At 33.8% G+C, this 20,691-nt stretch overlaps 5 protein-coding genes across 6 annotated transcripts; 3 read left to right on the top strand and 2 right to left on the bottom strand.

The window, feature by feature from the left end:
- Positions 1–1,980: 1,980 nt before the first annotated feature.
- On the top strand, positions 1,981–3,925 carry LOC126678077 (uncharacterized). Its single transcript, XM_050372949.2, has one exon. The coding sequence runs from the start codon at positions 2,717–2,719 to the stop codon at positions 3,773–3,775; it is 1,059 nt and encodes a 352-aa protein (XP_050228906.1). The 5' UTR covers positions 1,981–2,716; the 3' UTR covers positions 3,776–3,925.
- Positions 3,926–4,030: 105 nt separating this feature from the next.
- On the bottom strand, positions 4,031–6,043 carry LOC126678085 (NADH dehydrogenase [ubiquinone] iron-sulfur protein 4, mitochondrial-like). Of its 2 annotated transcripts, none has more exons than XM_050372961.2 (5): positions 5,740–6,043; positions 5,152–5,240; positions 4,884–5,013; positions 4,600–4,629; positions 4,031–4,278 (listed from the first exon to the last, which is right to left on the bottom strand). In XM_050372961.2, the coding sequence occupies exons 1-5, from the start codon at positions 5,893–5,895 to the stop codon at positions 4,219–4,221; spliced, it is 465 nt and encodes a 154-aa protein (XP_050228918.1). In that variant the 5' UTR covers positions 5,896–6,043; the 3' UTR covers positions 4,031–4,218. The 2 variants fall into 2 exon arrangements, with proteins under 2 accessions (XP_050228918.1, XP_055960358.1); XM_056104383.1 differs by having other exon boundaries at positions 4,220–4,278; positions 4,796–5,013.
- Positions 6,044–6,270: 227 nt separating this feature from the next.
- On the top strand, positions 6,271–9,919 carry LOC126681306 (exocyst complex component EXO70I-like). The gene is made up of 2 exons (XM_050376835.2): positions 6,271–8,119; positions 8,397–9,919. Exons 1-2 carry the CDS (start codon positions 7,331–7,333, stop codon positions 9,735–9,737), a joined length of 2,130 nt encoding a protein of 709 aa, XP_050232792.1. The 5' UTR covers positions 6,271–7,330; the 3' UTR covers positions 9,738–9,919.
- Positions 9,920–13,358: 3,439 nt separating this feature from the next.
- Positions 13,359–16,117, top strand: LOC126660388 (F-box protein At3g12350). Its single transcript, XM_050353862.2, has 2 exons — positions 13,359–14,430; positions 15,537–16,117. Exons 1-2 carry the CDS (start codon positions 13,561–13,563, stop codon positions 16,008–16,010), a joined length of 1,344 nt encoding a protein of 447 aa, XP_050209819.1. The 5' UTR covers positions 13,359–13,560; the 3' UTR covers positions 16,011–16,117.
- A 344-nt stretch (positions 16,118–16,461) lies between these two features.
- Positions 16,462–17,834, bottom strand: LOC126660396 (LIM domain-containing protein WLIM1). Its single transcript, XM_050353874.2, has 5 exons — positions 17,521–17,834; positions 17,322–17,418; positions 17,193–17,236; positions 16,991–17,080; positions 16,462–16,906 (listed from the first exon to the last, which is right to left on the bottom strand). Exons 1-5 carry the CDS (start codon positions 17,653–17,655, stop codon positions 16,685–16,687), a joined length of 588 nt encoding a protein of 195 aa, XP_050209831.1. The 5' UTR covers positions 17,656–17,834; the 3' UTR covers positions 16,462–16,684.
- Between the last annotated feature and the right edge of the window lie 2,857 nt (positions 17,835–20,691).

Below are 20,691 nucleotides of genomic sequence, written 5' to 3'. Positions count from 1 at the left end.
CTATAACATGCATCTCCTATATTGTATAATAAAAAAGACATGTTACACAACTTTAGCAAGTTACAAAATTTAAATTGAAAATTAAAAAAAATAAACCGGGTGTTATGTAATTTAAAAAGAAAATTAAAAATGTAAAATAAAACTTGCACAACACTAGTTTTGTCGTTGCATTCGCATGCGCAGATCTGCGCATACCCATTGTCTCTTGAAGTTGATTGGTTAAATTGTGAGCCCTTACACTTGTAACTAATTTAATGTATAATTCAATATAAACCACATCAAGTGAAGTTTCTTAACCAAGGTGGGAATAGATAATTTTCTTTCCAAATTCATTTTTCATTGTGTGACTTTTAAACATCAATTCTCATTTACCTTTTTAACTATTTGGAACAAAAAATATACGGTTTTGATCTACTCACGGTAGAGAATAACCACCAAGATCCGACACTTTCGGATAGTGGTCCATTTAAAAATTAAACATCAAAATGATAAATAATCACGTCATTTTAACATTCATGTTTGATATTTTCTAACACAATTCTGTGAAGAAAGAAGTAAATAAATGTGAAAATAAAAATAAATGAAAAATAAAATAAACAAAATTGAAAAAGAGAAAAATCAAATAATTAGAAACATAGAGCCCATTGGATATAAATGCTCTTTATTATTAAAATGCTCTTTATTTATTTGCGAGAAAATTATGAAAATAACCCTAAAATTTAGAGGGTATAATGAATCAATCCCAATCGAATTTTATAACAAAATGAACTCTAACATTTCAAACACTTTAAGATTGACACCTTGCTAGAAAAAATGTTGAAAAAAATTTACGTTAAATTCCTAATTTTTTAATAAAGATAAAATATTACGTTAACTCCGAGAACATTATTATCTAAAAATAATATATTAGTAAAAATTAAATAATAATTATTACTATACTAAATAAAGTGTTATTATTTCTAATTCTATAATTCAGTCTCCAACTTTAATTTTTTAAACATGATAGGTTGTACACTTAATATAGACTTATATTTAAACTAAATTGCTTTCAAAATTTATTTTTATTTTTTTTATTTTTAGAAAATAAAATTTTAATAATGATTTTTATTTATTCTATTAAATTAGTTTAGTTCTAACCAATTTACTATATAGTACTTACGTTGTACATGAATTCAAAAATGATAGTATTATCTTTTAATAATAACATTATTTAAATTATTTAAATATTTGAAATATTATTAATTTATATTTTGGAAAATATAGTTATTGTGTTGGAATTATAATTAAATTTTTAAAAGATAAATTTATTATTGATTTTTGTATTGTATAAAATGATAATTAATGATGATTTATAAAATATAACAAAAATGGTTGAAATTAATGAAGGTGAATATTAATATTATTCAGATTAATATAATAATTTTACGTACAGTTTGTAACGCCCAAGATAGTCATTTAGCCTATTTTTATTAGACGGAACAAATATTCTTTACGAAGCTAGTAATATACTCCCTCCGTCCCGTAAAGATAGAAAAAATAGCTATTTCACAAAAATTAAGAAAGTAGTTAATTATAGGTAATTGTGATAATTTTTCTAAATTGTCCTTTTAATTTCTTGAAGTAAATCATGTTAAATTAGTGATTCACACAACTCAAAGCCACTATATAAATATTAGCCAATGTGATTTTAGATGCATAAAAAACATATATTGAAACTTTAAATCAATTAATGTTGATATAAGATTATTTTAATAATTTATAGTTAACTAACACTAATTTGTCTATCTTTGTGGGACAAAAAAAGTAGCTAATTTTTCTATCTTTACAGAACGGAGGAAGTATTAATTATAGTGACCAGGTCTAATTTTTGAGATTTTCAAATGTTAGGATCCATTTTATTATAGTAACATTGATTTGTTATATTTCAAAAACGTTAAAATTATTTTTACATTTTATTTCAAGTTGAGTTTTTTTTTTAAAAAAAAAATGTTATCGGAGTTGCTCTAAAGCACCAAGCTACACAAATGTAAGCACCATGTTTTGGTAGCTTCCTTATGAGAAAGCCACGTGTAACTAATTAGCATTCTCTGATGTAGAAAGTTTGGCTCACAAAACCAACCAATCGGAATCCAACTCCTCCCTTTACATGCAAAACAACGATGATCAGAAGCTTACACGTGTAAGCGGACAAAAATAACCGATCAAAAGCACGAGGGCATTTGAGTAAAGGCAAGAAAAACAACAAATGGCCAAGCCAATGGTGATAGGTGTAGGCACGCATGGCAGCCAAGTTCACACGCGTTAAGAAGAGAGAGCGTTTTGATTGGCTGAGCGACACAGCCAGCAGACACAGAGAGAAAAGAATAAGCACAAACTGACTTGGCTCAGTCGTCAAAAACTACTGTCTATCCATCGGGTATGTGTAGCCATGCATGGACCCACTATTATACCCAAATCCCACATGTCCCCATCTCCTACTTGTTTAAACACGTACCCATCCTTTTCTTTCCACGTGTCCTTTTCTCCTGCCTCTTAGCTTCATGCTGCCTCTCTATCATTGGCTACATACAACACTTAAAATCCCAGCTCAACTAATCAGCCCTTCCTAAAATCCCTACCCAATTGCCGCATTCTCTTCACCGTTTTGTTCTTCGTCTTGACGCAGTTCTTGATCTCTTTTTTTTTTCTCATTCTGAGAGAATTAGCTGAGCCAGCCATGATCAAGACTCTGAGTCCTTACTCTACCACGGAGAAAACGGCTGAGATTATGTCTCGCTACAGACCCATAGCGCCTAAGCCTGAGGGCTCTGCCAACTCCTTGGGTGACACCCCGTCAATGTCTCAGAAGATAAGGCAATCTCCTTACCTGAGGAATCTCTGGCCGCAATTGCAAGCTAGGCCAACTAGAACCAGGAAAAGAGGGAGAGCCGCCTTGTCGCCGCCGATCATGAAAAGACCAAGAACGACCCATATCCTCGGCGTTTCCTCTACCGGTCATGTAATATCTCCGGCTAGGCATCTTTCTCTGCAGGGTTTCGCTCATGGCCTTTCTCAGCTTTCTGTTCCAGGCTTTGTTGGTGTTAATACCAATAACTTGGACACTGCCCCTTCAGATTTGGTGACGCTTTCTCTTCTTCCGTGTCAGTCGCCTGAAATCAGTTGTATGGAACCACGAAGGGAGATTCTCATAGATTTGAACACAGTGGCTGAAATCCCTGAAGAAAAGGATCTGTTGCAGCAACTGCAAAATACACCCACCAGCAATGTTATATCGCCTCGGCCAATTCGACCCGTTGGCTCGACCATAAGCGTTGGATGCATTACTGAGACACTAAACTCAACCCAACCTATACAACTCTCAAAGAAGCCGGAGGAGGTCGAGGAAGATATCGAGTCCGACGCCTTACCAATAGTGGTATGCGATTCCAACTACAAAGTCAGATTGGCGAATTCCGCATATACGGAAATGGTTGGCCAGCCGGAGTGTTCTTGGCTAGACTCGATGGTGACGGGTGATAACAGGTTTGGTGGCAGCTCATGCAAGAGGATATGCGGCGAGGTGATACTTCATCTTGCCGATTCGAAGGTGCCGCCGTCTTCATCAAATAAGTTTTGTTGCTGGGTGAATATAGAATGGGGGCATGAAGGGAAGAAGAAAGCATTAACTGCTTTCTGTGATGTTATTAGATTATCCTGCCAGTCCAAAGATTACCTCTTTGCTTGGAGGCTTCACACCCAATCCAAGGAGTGTTTTGAGTCTAACACCAATGCTTGAACATCAGTACTTAAATATTAAATTGTATACAAAAGTAATCCACTAGAAGATCTAGCTACCAATATGTATAATACATAGGAAGAAATAGAAGTATATGTATAGTTTTTGTTAGCTTTTCCAGTTCAAGTCAAAATGTTTTAAAATATGTTACATTTTTACTTGTCTTTATCGTTCTCTATCTATCTTGTCTCCATCTTGATGATGGACAAATGAGTAACGGATTTCAAAGTCAGACATCAAGGTGGACAAATAGAATTTCACACACACACCCAATCATTCTTTTTTCTAGTCAAAAAATTCATTACAGGATATGAAGCATATATACAATAACATTATACTAATAGCATTACAATAAAGCTTACAGAATGTCGAGCATCAAAGAAAAGAAATTATTATGCACATATTAGATAAAGCTTACAGCCTTTGAGGTCCAATCTGTTGCACTAATTATCATCGCTCTTTACAGGGCCCTTCCATTTGAAGTTGTCAGCATAAGATTTGGGCTGCAGAAAGTTTAGTTTGTTTAAGAAAATCGCACTCATATCTTTAAAAAATTAGTAGATTCTAGTAAGCTCATCTTAATATTTTAAGAGTCTTGTATGCTAATCGTTAGTTCAAATCAGGCAACTTCAGGATTAGAAGTTCTTCTAGATTAGTATTTTTTCACTTCAAGATTAGGAATTCTTCTAGATTAGTATTTTTTTCTTCCATACTTGAGTGTTATACTCATAACATCGCGATGGCCTGTTACAGTAACTATTTTAATTTCAAGATAAAGCAGCTTAAACTTTTCTATGTAATCTAGAATAAAGAAATCTTCAAACCTTCAAAAGAGGAGCATGGCGCTTCCTGACCTGCACACAAGAAATGTAATCCTTTTAAGGCTATGCAAACATAAAGATCGAAGATAATTTATTACGGTTAGCAGTTCAAAAATACATGTAAGAACCAACATTTTGCTGTCATTTTTACACTCTACATATTTAAGTAAAATAGATAGGATTCAGCCTAAAACAAGACCTTATCTTTTCTCAGCAATTGTGATTAAGGTCAGAGGATTAAATATAGCGGCTTTAACATAGCAAAACTTCAGTAGAAAGAGCACTACCGTGTATTCCCAACCATGTTTTTCAGCAAATGTCTTTGCAGCTTCTACACTGTCAAAACTGAGTCCTGCCTCACCAACATTGGCATAAGGATCTCCAGTAGATGTCCAACCCATTAATGGATTTTCCCACCTGAATCAAACACCAATCCAAACACACTTTACGGAACATATAAACCTTAACCAGCTTCGCCATTTTTATACTCATTTCCTACTTAAAATTACTTGTTAGGAATATCAAATGAATCTGATACAATCGACAGTGGCATACTTCTGTGTGGATAAAAAATCAATTTTCCATCTCCCAACTTTCCCTGAGCCCTGCTGTGTCGCAGTTCGAGCAGGTGAGTAAATAATTACCTGGAAATTCATAAAATTCACAAACATATAGCATAAATGAATCGAAGGAACCACAAACTAATTCATACATTAAATATTTTCCATTTCTTAGGGCCTGCCTGGTTCAATTCTATCATAGAATTAATTTCACTTCTAAATGAATTTTCTGTTTGATATCCCAAATTTTAAAAATAAAATTAGTTTTAAATGAAATGGAATGGAATAATTTAAAATATTATACTTGAAGTGTAATTGCAAATTTAGATTGTGAAAATTCATTTGAACCAAACATTACATATTGTAGACATTCAATTGAAATCTATAAAAAACATAAAATTCATTTCAGCCAAGCGCACTAAAATTAATTCCAAATTCCTAAACCTGCACTATATTTAAAACCCTACCAAACCAGAGTACCGCATTTGGTCCACTTTTAAGCAAATAAAAATGAGTAGTATTCAAAATTATTCAACAATAAAAGATGCAGAAAAAAAATATAAAATGAAAAGAATTAAATTACCCTTCGTCGGAGGTGTTGCTCAGGGATTCCAGATATAAGGCCAATCTCGCTAGGTTTAACCTCCACCAAGGCGTCAGTAGAGAAGAAGCATCTCCTTCTTGAGCATGCAAGAACCCGAGTTAGATCTCGTGTCCATCGTTGTCGACACATCGCCATTCTTCTTTTGGTTTTGAGTTTCGAAATCGGACTTCAAACCTATGATTTCTTCAATTATGATTAATCTGTTAGTCGTCGAATAAGAAGAACTGGGAGGTTTAAAAATTTGTTGCCGCGAAAATACCAGAACATTCTGGCTAGTGGTCCTTGCTGCTTATATTCATAATTCATCCTTACCAAGTCAGCAACGTGGTCATAATAATGAGCTAGTGGATCAATCTAGTCAAGGCCCATATGTTAAATCTTTGAAGAAGAAATTACACGTTATACCAACAAAAGCAACTTTAATTACAACAATACAATACCGGTTTGCAGTTTACAAAAAGATAATTCAAATATTTTATAATTACACATATACTACCTTATTATATTATATTTACAGTTATAGAATTAAACTAAATTTCCTTATAGACTTAAAACTGAACAAAAAAGAAGGTCATCTCCTTCGTATAATTAGGTTAACATATCAAAACCGTTTCTTCCAAAAAACTTTGCTCTCTTGCTTTTCCTTTGCTTGCCACGCCGTCATCCCTCGCCGTCGCTTTCCTCCTTTGATCGTCGCCGCTTCAGACCTCCGCTCGTCACATCGTCGTTTCTTACTTTTCCTTCGCTCGCCACGCCGTTGTCCCTCGCCCTCTGATCGCCGCCGCTTTCCTCCTCCGCTCGCCATATCGTCGTTGTCCTCTGCGTATTTGTTGAAGAAAATTATCAAGTTTAGAATTTTTGAACTTTTTTTTTCTGGAGTTGGGTAAATGGTAGATCCAAATTTTGAAATCAATGAGAAAAGTTTCAATACATAATTTTACAATTTAGGATGTTCTAATTTATTATAATTGATTAAGAAAACACAAAGAAGGCAATTATTATTTTTTGGATATTAAATTTTGATAGGGTAAATTTCATTTTGATGTTTGATAAGTTTGTGTGTTATGAACAGAAACGATTATTTGTTGAGTAAAAGACACAACACTGTATATTTGTAAATAAAAATCAATAGGTTGTATTTTTAGTAATTAAGTTTCCATTTGACAGAATTTTTGTAAAGTAAATGTTTAGGTAGTATTCCTGTAAATATTTTAGTTGTTTCTGCTATTTGTGTAAAAATCTCTTCTTTGAATGGGACTTTATGGGCTATTTTAAAAAGCCCACCAGCTGAGTCAGCAGCCATGTCATTTTCTGTGATTAAAGTCAGCGTTTAGTGTTTGGATTTTCTGAATTTTGCTGTCATTTCATGTGGCAAAACGGCAGCGCATTTGTGCCTTTGCCTTAGTTTCTCTAGCCATTTGGCAGCTTCCAAAATGCTAATGCCATTTGTTCTTAGTTTCAATCGCTACAATGTTGTGCTTGCAACTGATAAAATAATCAGAACTCTTTTCCAAAATACACTTTTTTGATTTCCCTTCCCGTAGCTCTACAGAAACCTCGAAATCGATCGATGTCGATTCAAGAAGACGAGTCCATTCTGACCAGACTAAAGTCAGCATCATCGGATTTGAAATCTCTACTTGAAGCATCGAAAAAAATGGAAAACAGCTTACAAAAAATGGGCAATAGATTTACTCAAATTGATGACTGTCTATCAATAACTTCTAAGAGATTAGCTCCTTTGCATTCTCTATCTGTTGCTGCAAAAGCTCTCGAAACAAGAATCAACAGAGCTGTCTCGCCTGCTCTTCTTCTCCTCGATACCTTCAAGCTTACGGAATCTCTCCAAACCAAAATCCTCGCAGTTTCTTCCGAATTATCCGCCGAGGAAAAGCCAAAGAAAAGGCTTAAACTCTTGCTTAAGTTCGTTGATTGCGTGGATAAGTTAAATGCAGCTATCAACACAATTAGTCAGGATGGTGAGCCGGTGATTCAGAAGCTACAAGAAGTGGTTGAATTTCTGAGCAGGACTAAAGCCACTGATCAGTACAGAGCGCATAGGTTGAGAGAAACTCTGGTTACTCTTAAAGCTCTCTTCGAAACGGAGGTTGATGCTGTGAAATTTGATGGATTACTTGATGAAGCTCTACTCAATTTGCAAGATGATTTTGAGGGTATTTTGTTGCAGTTAAAGCACCAAAATATTGACGAGTCGCGTGAGGATAATGACGATGAATCTGATGTCAAAGCTCCTAATTCTGATCTGGCTTCGGCCATGGAGATTAAAATTCTCAGACGAATTTCTGAGACATTAGCTGCTAATGATTGCTTGGATATATGCATTGATGTATTCCTCAAGGTATGTCAAAATTTAGAAAGAAAAAAAATTACTATCAATCACAGAATTACTGTTTTCCCCGGATTTTAAAGCTCAATGTTTTATTTAGTTTCATGTAACTAAAATCCCTTTAAAAGACTCCTTCCGTCGCAATAAACATGGACAACTCTGTTGGGACGGAAGGAGCACATAAGTTTCATCAATGATGGTAATATAACTTAATTATTTTCAAACAATTGTAGTCTAAGTTTACTTATGATAAACATCAAATACTTAATTTTTGTCGTTCAATTTGTAGGTGAGATATAAAAGAGCGGCCAAAGCATTAATGCGACTGAATCCAGATTATTTGAGGACATACAATCCTGAAGAAATCGACGGAATGGAGTGGGAGAATTTAGAGACATCGATCAGTCTTTGGATCCAACATTTTCAACTTGCAGTTAGAACAGTTTTACTATCAGAAAAGAAACTCACCAACCAAGTTCTTGGAGGATTAATGAATGGAGCTGTCTGGATGGAATGCTTTGTTAAAATTGCAGACAAAATCATGGCAGTCTTTTTTCGATTTGGAGAAGGCGTAGCAAGAAGCGACAAAGAACCTCAAAAGCTTTTCAAGCTCCTAGACATGTTCGATTCATTAGAAAAGCTTAAAACAGAAGTCTCTGAAATCTTTGAAGGCGAAGCTGGAGCTGATATCTGCACAAGATTTCGAGAGCTAGAAAAATTATTAATCAACGCCTCTAGCAAAGTTTTCTGGGAATTCGGTCTCAAAATTGAAGGGAATTCGGATGGTTTACCACCACCACAAGATGGTTCAGTCCCAAAACTGGTCAGGTACGCCATAAATTACCTCAAATACTTATGCACTGGAAATTACAGTGCACCAATGGCTAAAGTTCTCCGCACAGAACAAATTTGGAAAGTCGGAATCTTATCAAAACCCGAACCTGACGAGAGTTTACTCAATGAAGCACTCACAAACATAATGGAAGCACTTAAAAGAAACACAGAATCAAAAAGATTGCGTTACAGAGACAAAGTTCTACCCCATGTGTTTGCCATGAACACTTACTGGTACATTTACATGAGAACCAGAAACACCGAGCTCGGGAAGCTATTAGGAGAGCAATACCTGAAACAGAATTACAAGGTAGTAACTGAAGAATCAGCTTACATGTATCAACGACAAGTTTGGATGCCACTTGTCAGGATTCTTGAAAAGGATCAAGAAGTGAAAATAAGAAACAGCAGTACGAGTCATAAAGAGATGATTAATGTCAACGTAGTGAGAGGTAAAATTGTGTCTTTTTTAAAGGGTTTTGATGAAATTGCAGAGAGGCATAGTAAAGAGTCTGGTTATGCGATTCCTGATGGTGATTTGAGAGTTCAGATTGGAGAAGCCACTGTGAATTTACTGGTTCCTGCCTATGCTAAATTCTTGGAACTGTATGGAAATTTGCTTGAATTGGAAGGTGTGGAATTTGTTAGTCCTGAAACTATACAGGAGGCGCTGGATCAAATTTTTAACTGTGGGGATAGAGTAGGTGATGTGAAAATGAAGCGGCGTGATACTAAAGACATTCATGGCGAGTTAAAGGATTTTCGCCGATCCAGGTCGAATAATAGCGATTTGTAGAAGATTTTTTCATTATAATATTATAACAGGAGAGAAAATGAGAGGTTTCTCTACTGCTGGAATTGAAATTTAGCATGAGAATTTCTAATTTATTTCTCATTCTATTTCTGTTGTAAAAGAAGCCTGTAGTTATGTACTTTCATTAAGATCTGCATATGTAGAAAGTGTGCTTTTTCCTTGAATTTGAACCTATTAAATGCTAATGTTATTCATTTAAAAGATACAAATGTTTTTCTAAGGGATGCAAAATTATGACCATAGGACGAGCAAAAGGAGAATATTCCATATAACCTGTAGCTGAAAGTTGGCTTAAGCAAGTGCTTTCCTTCATCATCTCTCCTTTCCAAAGTGCATTCTTGCCGGAGCGACTAATCTCAGACAATGTCATTGTTGCATATGAATTAATCCATCATCAAAAGTGCAAAAAGATAAGGTAGTTTGGCTGCTCTTACAATTGACATGAGCAAGGCTTATGAGCGTGTACAGTGGAAATTTGTCCGAGATATGCTTACAGCTCTAAGTTTTTCTTTGACTTGGATAAATTGGATAATGTTGTGTGTTGAGACTTTCGGTACTCTATTCTTCATGACAGGCCTCAAGCAAGGGGAGGTCCCCTTGAACTTCATTATTTGTGCCAAGAGTTTGTCAAGGCTTCTTTAGACTAAAGCAATGTTTTGAAAACCGAACCAGACAGGCTGGTCGGACCGGATTAACCGGGAACCAGCTGTGTGTCCGGTCCGGTTTCTTGTTAAAATCGGAATGCTTAAAAACCAGTTAAAACCGGTCAAAACCCGAATTTAACCGGAAAATCGGATTTAGCATAAAAACCGACAAAATCCGATTTTCCAAAAAATGGTTAAAAAGACACTTCTTTTGACAGAAAAGGCATTTTGTGGTCCCTACCATGTGTCTTTGTTTTCTCTCACCCATGTGCCTCTTATTCTCCCTCCTATAAATTTTTACACACATTAATTATTCTTACACACACTAATTCTCTTTCATATGACATTTTAATTTTTATTAATAAATATTTTTACTCAAAAAATATAACTACACTCTTTCTAATACTATCATATATTTTTAAATATTAATTATTTATAATTATATTTCATAAAAAATAAAGTATAATTTTTATTTAAATATATTATCATATTTTTAGGCCTAATTACTTAAAAAAAAACCACCTTGAATTTTTTTTCCGTTTATATCATGACCTTGTAAAAAATCATTTGTACCCAATTTTGAATTTTTAGGTTTCATCTCTACCCAATACAAAAATATAGTAATTGATAATTTAAGAATTAAAGGATGAAAAAATTAAAAATAATTAAATAAAAGGTTATATCATACGTTTAATTAGTATATAAATATAAATTGAAGGATTATCTTAAACTTTTTTTCAAGTGAAAAGAGACAATTTTAGTACTTTTGGGTAGAGATGAAACATAAAAACTCAAAATTGGGTACAAATGATATTTTTACAAGATCAGGGTATAAACGAAAAGAAAGTTCAAGGTGGGTTTTTTTTTAATAATTAAGCAATTTTTTATTTATAAAATATTATATTATATTTCTAATTTAATAATTAATAATTATTAAATTAAAAAATAATATATTTATCTCTTTCATATAAAATAATTCTTGTATATATTCTTGAATATTATTATTTATAAATTATAATTATATTTCTTATATTAAATTATTTCAAAATAAAAATATGATGACATGTTAAATTAAAAGTTATGTTTTTTCTTTCTCATAAAATATGATTATTCTATATACACTATGTATATCAATTATAATTGTATTTCACACGTTCAGTAATTAATTCTATTTAAATATTTTGTCATATTTTTATTTATAAACTTTAATTTTATTTAAATATTTTGTCATATTTTTTATTTATAAACTTTAATTGTATAATTTTAATTTAATAATAATTATTGTTAAAATAAAAAACTAATTTTTTTCTCATTTAGAGAAATTATTCTATATATTCTTAAAAATTAATCATATAATTATATTTTATATAAAAAATATAATAGATAATTTAATTTAAATATTGTATCATATTTTTTATTTATAATGCATGTATTTTCAATTTAAATAATTTATATTTATTATAATTTAAAAATCCGATTGAACCCGGTTGAACCATAAACTCCCGATGAAACCGGTTCGATCTCTGGTCCGGTTTAAAAAACATTGGACTAAAGTAGACTAAGGCTATTTATGGTTTCAAAATTACTTCATCAGCGCCTACCGTCTCCCTTTTCTTTTGCGGACGATGGTTACTTGTTCTTCCATACTTCTGGTCACGAAGCTGATTGTATTAGAGATAATCTTGCTTCTTATGAAACAGTCTCGGGTCAACATGTCAAATTTCAAAAATCTTCTTTTATTCTCAGCATAAACGTGAAAACTAGTATGTGCGACGCAGTTTGCAACTCACTGCAAGTAAAGCAAGTTGAAGAGATCATCAAGAACAAAGGGCGGAAGACAGTTTGTCCCTAGAAACCGCCCCTACATGTGTTAGGGGCGGTTTTCCCTTGTAGAAACGCCCTTATAACTGCAAATTAATACATTTGCACTGTTTTTACGGCCGTTTGATATTTCTAAATAACAAAATGTTAAAATTTTGACCCTCATAAATTGGAGTTATAGTTCCTCCACTGATCAAGAATGGTATCATCCACAAGATTGGCGATGGAGTTTTTAGTAATATATGGCCTCTGATGGAGAATTTGTATGTAATTTCTACTAAGCTAGAGGGGGTTCAACAAATCGTTGCAGGGGTCTCATTTTGTGAATTCCTCTAGTTCAAGGGCCACATTTGTGGATGTGGTTTAAGGACAAACAAATTATGGTTTTTTAACATAATTTCATTAGAACCTCAATATTTTTTCAGTGTATAAGTTTTTTACAACTATTATCTAGGTATAAAAAATTAAATATTTTGACAAAAAAAGAAACTAAGCATTTTATCCATTAGAAAATTAGAAAATTATAAAACTATTAAAAAAAGATCTTATTTCTAATAAATATACTTTTAACTTTTAAAAAAATTATCTTTATATGAAAAATACAAAATGTTTTACTTTTTACTACTATTTTTTATGCTACCGAAGGTGTATTGTAGATAAATATCTCAAAGATACATCGTCTATATATCTGCAATATATATCTAATATGTTTTTGTAAACAAAATTTAAAAAGTTAGATATAAAATGAAAATATAATTTTTTTTATATCGTATTCTTTTAAGACTAATTTTAAATTTTTTATATCACATTCTCTTTGTCTCAAATTGACAGGCTATTTTATTTGTGTCGGTGTTGTTGATCATTTTTTATATTTGATAAACAAGTTAAAGACTAAAAATCTTATTTATTTGTGATAAATATATATAAGTAAACTCAAATAAATTAATGATTTTATATTTTAATACATTATAAAAAAGATAAAATTGATAGCTAATTTTAAATAATTTAACTATATTTTTATATTTATACAAACGGTCTATCATTTTAAGATGAAAATTATATAATTTTGATGGGCAAGCTACCTGGCTACACTGATCAGCAAGAAGTAGTGGCCCAAAGGATCAGGCTGCGAGCTTTAACGGGCTCCGGCGTTGCCGTAACCCTGCAGGTTTTCTTAATGGACAAAAACAAAACATTCGGAATCACAAATTCGCATCTAATTCTAAACCGCACAGCTTCATCACTTCAAAACTTGTACGGCACATAAAAAAATATCACTTCAATTTTCTCACACACCTCAAAATCAAAACGACAATCACTTTTATTGAAAGTTGCTGGAAATGGCGCAAACGGATTCAAATTTATCGCCTACTTTCTCCGATTTCCCTGAGGATGTGCAGTTCTGCATATTCTCTTTCCTATCACCGACGGAGATTGCTAATTTCGCTTGCACTTCGAAAAGATTCTCACCGATTTGCCAAAACGACAGCAAACTCTGGTACTCAATCTGCGACCGGCGGTGGGGAGCAAAGACCCAAATCAAGAAATGGGGAAACGGCAAAATCTCATACAAGCTCCTCTACAAAACGCTTAATAAATGGGAGAATTTAATTGGGTTTTGGCGACGGTGCGGTCAAAGTCAGCAGAAGCAATCTCCGGCGTTAGTTTTCTTTGAGTGGGGCGCTTCTTTTTTATCTGGTTACAGTGTTTCTCCGAGTCAAAACGGTGGCTACGGCGTTATAAAAGCGCCGTTCCTTTTTATGAGTGTATCACCAGAGGGTGAAATTGTAAATTACGTTGATCCGTCTGGCGAATTGAGGTTCCAGGAAATGGCTGATTTGATTGCTGTTTATGTTAATTTTATTGGGGATATGCATTTTAGTGTGGAGGAAAATGTGGACTTTCTTTATCCAAATTTGAAAGGAGAGTGTAGCAATGGCAGTGGTGGTGATGATGTTAATGTTAGTACTGCTACTACTACCAGTAACTGTAATGGATTTGAATGTGGGTCCCCTGGGAGCTTACCGGAGACTTCGGATATGTACGAGTACTATGCGAACAGGATGAGTCCTGGTGCTGATAGGGCGATGAGGAAGCTGCGGAGGAAAAAGAAGGAGAAGCAAGGGAGGAAGAAGTGGGAGACGGAGCATTTCTTGAAGATTGTTGATTCGTCTCCGACTCTGGCTCGGCCTTTGCAGGGATTGTGGAAGGTGTGTGATTGTTCTGTTTTTGTAATATTGTTATTGGTGTTTAATTATATGTTGATTGCAAGTGTGATATTTTGCTTGTGGAGGTGCAAATTTTACTGTTTTTTAGCTAGTTTTGATACACAATGGAATGGATTAGTATTGCGTTGTATTGATCCTTGTCTTGTTTTCTGCCCTTTAAGCTCTGGTAATCGGCTCAATCCTGCATTTTGTTTGATATTTTACCCCAGTTAACTTAGGATTAAGGTTTAGTTGAGTTGAGCTATGTTCTAAATGAAATCTTGACTAGCAATTAAATAACATCTTAGCAGTTAGTTGTCCGCAAGGTGACTACGCCATTGACAATTATGGTTTATTAAAGTGCAAACCTATTGTGGGTGGTAATGAACCAAGTTAAAACTATAACCGCATTAAAATGAAAGCTTTGGACTTGGAATCAAGATTTCTGTTTGAGCTCTGAGGAACTCTGCTCTTTGGTTGGAAGTGATGCAGTTCAACTCAATTTCACTGGAGAACAATTGGAGAAGTAACTTAGCTGGCTGGAGATTGACCTGCAAAAATACAAAAGTGAGAAGGATTCAGGCAGTGTTGCCTGAATACCACTATGATGCCTAATCAGTCATTGGAGTATATTTTTTTACGTATATATGTAAATGTGAGAAGATGATTAGCCTGATTAATATCCATTTGAGATGTATTTTATAGGCACCCTTTGAGTAGGTTTGGGATCACATTTTTATGTCCACTAAGCATGTCTCCTTAAAAGTAGGAGCAGTGGCTCTGATTCCTGATGTCTTGCCGAGAATTATGCCTAGTGGAGTCAATTCTGGTAATGGGTGATCGGAATTGGCGAGTCAATGGGAACTCCTGGTTCCTTAATTCACTTGGGGTTGATCATATGTTAGATAGGCAACAAAAAAAATTGATCAAATTTGCTGCTGAAACTCCTTAGCCAATTTCAATACCGTAACAGGTTGTTGTAGTTTTGGCGTAGCCAATTGTTGATTCTCTTTTCGCATCCTTTTTTAAGTGATGCATTGTTTTTTAGATGATGAACAAGAAACAGGTTTTACTGTCATGCTCACATCCGCTCCTGCCTGTTGATGCAGGGACTTTGTGATGATATGAAGCTCGAATTTTATCTTGTAGCCTATGATGGAGTAGGCATTTCCTGTAGAAGGGTGGGGGACTTATCAGAACGACTTTCTAGTTCTAAACCAGTGTTTTGGACATCAAATCTGGTATTTGTCGAGTCTGGATTTTCACCTGAAGAAGACTATTTATTCAATAGTCGGACACATGTTCAGCCGCCCGTAACAGCAAAAGACATGCATTTTCACTGCCCTCTGATGGACACTGAGATGGTATCTCGCACAATGTACATCAACTCGAGTTATGATCTAGTCATCCCAGGCTTGGGAGATGCGTCGGCAAATCCTTGGCGTGTTGAGGGAAGGATTTGGGAGTATAAAAATGGGACGTTCGGATTTGGATTTCTTGGTGACAATTTTATCATCGACTTGAAGCATATTGCCCAGAATGGCTGTCTACTTGATACAATAGAAGAGCGTTCTAGTGATTGAGTATTTTTTTTGTGTACTAAAGAAGTCTTAGCTCACAAGCCATAATGCTCAATGGCATTCTTTACTATTTGTGGTAGAAATAATAATTTCAGTGTTGATTTCGTTTACACCTATTTTCCATTCCCTGCTTTATATTTTCTTAACAAGTAACTTTATATAGCCTTACTAGCAACAAGCCTGGAAATTGTTTTCCAAATTGAACTTTTGTTTGGAAAATTGCTGTACGCTCAAATGCATCTCGCCGTATTAAGGATACTACAGTTTCATGAATATTTTCAGCTGCAAATAAAACGGCAAAACATAGGATTCAATAAGTTTCCTTCCACTACTGGGAATGCAGATTGAACTCGAAATATAGGATTGATAAGTTTTTTGCACTTTTGGGAATGCCGATTGACCCCGAAGTATAGGATTCAATAAATTTTCGTGCAATATAGAATATAAGCAATGCTGATGAACAATAGTCAATAATTATTTCACCAACTACACCGGTTGAAGTTTACAAATCATATGACGAGAATCAAATAGGCATTTGCAGCTCACGAACCAATGGAAGAACAAAATCCCAAATAGAACAAACAAAATCGCACACATACTTGAATTAGAAATCTCAAGAATCTCAGCTATCTATAAGCACAAACCCAATTGGACTGCAGGGAATGTATAATTGGAACTCATAATTGAGCAGCAACTTCTCTTCCATTAGCATTCTGATCAGACATGGATCCCTCACCTTCAAGTTGGCTTAAGTTTCCCTTTTCCTTGATGAGTTGGTTATGGTGGTGTTTGCAGTAGAGTCGCCCCTCGTGTGCTATGTAATTGGAAGGGCTAATCACACATCCTCCATGTATGCATTTGAAGCAGCTCTTATGGTACGGTGTTCCATTCACTGTAACCTTTTCATACACAAAACAGTTCAACTTTCAGTCGCTAGCTGCACTACACAGCTCAAGCGTTTTGATATATTATTAAGTAATTACCTTCTCAGTCGGATACACAGTTTTCTTACATCCAACACATTTATCTCTGGTTCCTCCAAACATATTCGACACTTTAGTTGCATTAGGTTTCTGTTTAAAGCAGCTTTAAATTCAGTACAAGCAAACTCAAAAATACTGAAAAATTCAATACTCGACAAGTTTCCGTACAGCATAAACAAGACGTAAAATTCTAGAAAATTACCTCACCGTCTGCAGGTTTATCAGCTCTAACGATTTTTGGCGTGCCTGGAAAGAATTTTGAAATGAAGTCAATTATCACGATTCGTATATACAGTGAAATAAAAACTGTTTGATTGTTGGATCTTAGTACCTTCAAAGCTTTTGTCTAGACTACCAGTTCTTTTGAAAAGTTGATCAAAATGAGGTCTGCAATAGAGCACGCCTTCGAAGGAATTGTAGTTGCCAAGCTGCATACAGATCCATCTGTGTCAACTGATTTTCAAAGTTCAAAACATGTTTTGAAGGTAATTTAATGGCCAGATCCATAACTTCATACGCATAAGTCATACCTTGAGAGTTCCTTTGCAGTGATGGCATCGAAAGCAGGCCTTATGATAGATGCGGTTATCAGCAGTTAACTTATCCACAAGATACACAGTTTTGTCGCAGGCCATGCATTTTTGTGTTGTTCCTGCAAATGCCATGGCTTCAGCTTCTGCTTAGTTTCAGTATAGAGAAGGAGTTTATGAGAGGGGAAGATAAGAGGAGAGATATAATTGAAGTTAGTGGCAATTGGTAATCATTTTCTCTAACTTTCGAACACCTAACTTCCTCTGTCTTTCAGATCTTTTTATGCATTTTTTCCTGTCGTCTTATTTCTAATGACACCAAAAATGGAGCTTTTTAACTATTAATTTAAAAAAAAAAACAGGATACTAATCCATTTTATGAAGGAAAAACGCCAATAATATACATCGTCCTGGCATTTATATCAATTTTTATTTATCGAAAATTATTTGATATTTTGAATGATTCTAAAAAATTGGTAGTTAGTGTCTATATTGTCAAGTTTTAACATTCATATTTTTAATTATAAACTATGTGAAAATTCGTCATTTTTTAACCCACCACATGGACGTCGCTCAAATCATTAAAAAAGGAATAGAATGCAAGTTGGGATCATATTACTGATCATTGTTTAGCTATTAGCTAATCTCTTTGGCATTTAGTTCACATTATTCAAACTTTTTAATTCAGTCCCTCCAAAAATAAACTTTCAAAAACATTAAATTTTTCGTAATAAAGTTATTTAATCCTACCAAAAAATTAAAATTGACATACATATTAAATTATTTTATTCTCTATCGTAACAACTTTTTTGTTTTGAAGGATCTATCATAACAACTTAACTTTCTTTTTTTTGATGAATAACAACTTGACTTTAATTTTCTTTAAATATAATTTCTGCCTTTCTCGCTGATAGCAACTTCATTGAGTTGCTGCTAATTTGGAAGGATCTCAAACTAAAGATTGAAACTAAAATTTGGTGGTGCTGACAGTAATAAGTATAAATTAAAATGTTTTTTTAAGGAAAAGTACAAACTAAACAAGTTAAGATTAAATTAAAATGTTGAACCATATAGCATTAGGGGATTAGTGTATGCAAATCAGGGAGGCACGTCTTGCGCATGGGTGTCCATGTAGCTAATTTAATAGGTGGCCCTTTCTCTTCTTCATCTTATTTTTTCTTCCAATATCTGTAATGTCAAATTCATTGAAATTTGAGCCACAATGGTTTAGGGGACCATTACAAGACCTATCCAGTACTCTCTCAGGATTATGGAGATTTTGGACTAAACTGAAACATTTTATGCCTAATTAGTCCTCCTACATCAATTAAGTTAAGTGCAAGGGGCACTATTCCAGTGGTGGATCCACCCACCCGCGGAGCCGTGCGCCCGTACTAGCCGAGACGTATATTTTTTTTTAAAGTTTTAATTCTATATTTTATCATGGTTGATATAAAGAAATCACAATCAAATTTTTTATCCTTATAGACTTATAACTCACCTTCTTAACTAAATTTTCTAATTACGTCAAAATGCTATTTAAATGTGAACTATCGTATTCATCAAAAAAAAAAAATCTAAACTACCGTTGGAAATTTTTAAGAAAATGAGGCCGAGAAGTTAGGACCAAATAGAGTCCAGCTCGGGCTATCCAGAAGTGGTAATGAACTAAATTGTTACATGTTATTTAATTCGGACTGGAAAAAAATTCTAATTCCGCTACTATAATTAGCTGATCAAGATTTTCTTAAGAATGATGAGGATGAAAATAACCAATGGGTAACTGCTGTAAGAAGAAAAGTCATCCTTTTGTAGGTCTTCAATGAGGCCCCATAGTAAGTTTAATCACTCGTTAGTTTTGCTTTGCTTGCATATAACTTCATGTGCCTCCTATAGTTGCATTATTATGTCGGCACAGTTCTCATTCATCATAAACTATTATTCGTATTAGATGAACTCCATTGACGATTTAACATTACAAACTTTTCGTTTGTCGGGTAATAGGTGACTTAAAGTTAATAATCAAAGAGCTATTGCAATTTTAATCTTTTTTTTAAAAATATCATGTTTATGTTCGGCTTATTTATATGAACGAACATAAAATCAAATTCGAGTTCAGTTCGTTTATGTACCAATAAACATGAACCGAGCTCTTATCGACCGAACACCGAACTGCTCGCAAACGGCTCGATTCGTTTACACCCCTAAGCAGTGACGGATCTACCTAGAGTCCAAGGGGTTCACTGGGCCCCAGACAATTAAAAAAAATTAATTATCGGTAAAAAAAAGTGATCTTATACCAATAGATTTTGGTATGGAGCAGTGTTTGAAAGTTGTTTGTTATTACATCCTTAGTGGAATTATGGATAAGAATAATGTTAAAAAATAATTTAATCTTAATTTAAGTTATATTTAAGTAAATAATATCAAAGCTTAATCAAATAAAAGAGCCACATCATTTTGAGTGAGCTCGACTCTACACAAATTTTAGAAAATCATTAATTTTAATCTATTTTCAATAAGTATATTTAAATTTTTACTAATTATTCATTTTTTTTAAAAAAACATCAATTAAAATTTGGTTTGGTTATTCATAAAAAAATGGTTTGGTTAAAACTGAATGAAAAAATTATAAATTATTAATTTTTATGGAATGGACGAATATGTCATTAAATTGAATAAATGACAATAATTAAAAGTTAAAAATATTAAATTGACTGAGATTAATATTTTTAAAAGATTTGGTTCGAATTACGACACCGAAAAGAATTTGATTTTTATGAAGTTATTATACAACATTTTTAGAAAATGAAAGATCAAAATAAATATTTTTTCACAAAAACAATATTATTAGCTTATAAGTTTTATTTAAAAATGTTACTATTTAATTTTTATTTTTAATTTGAACGTCCCTGAAATAAAAGTCTGTATTCGCCACTGTTCCTAAGCATATGCATAGTGGAAGATGATGAGCTGGAAATCAATGAATGAATTGGTCAAGAGATGACCCACATCAGAGAATTGCATTGCACATTACCCGAATTTAGGTTGTGAAGGTGTTGCTTATGGGCAAGGTAAAGTGGGCTAGGGCCAACAATGGGCCTAGTACAAAAGCTAACCTGGAACAGCTTACAAATCCAGAAAAGCATTTGAGTGCCACTCACATGCACT

Source organism: Mercurialis annua, linkage group LG1-X, assembly GCF_937616625.2.
Source record: "Mercurialis annua linkage group LG1-X, ddMerAnnu1.2, whole genome shotgun sequence".
In the NCBI taxonomy this organism is placed as follows: domain Eukaryota; kingdom Viridiplantae; phylum Streptophyta; class Magnoliopsida; order Malpighiales; family Euphorbiaceae; genus Mercurialis; species Mercurialis annua.
Note: the sequence above shows the minus strand (reverse complement) of the source record. Positions and strands in the feature narration are given on the sequence as shown.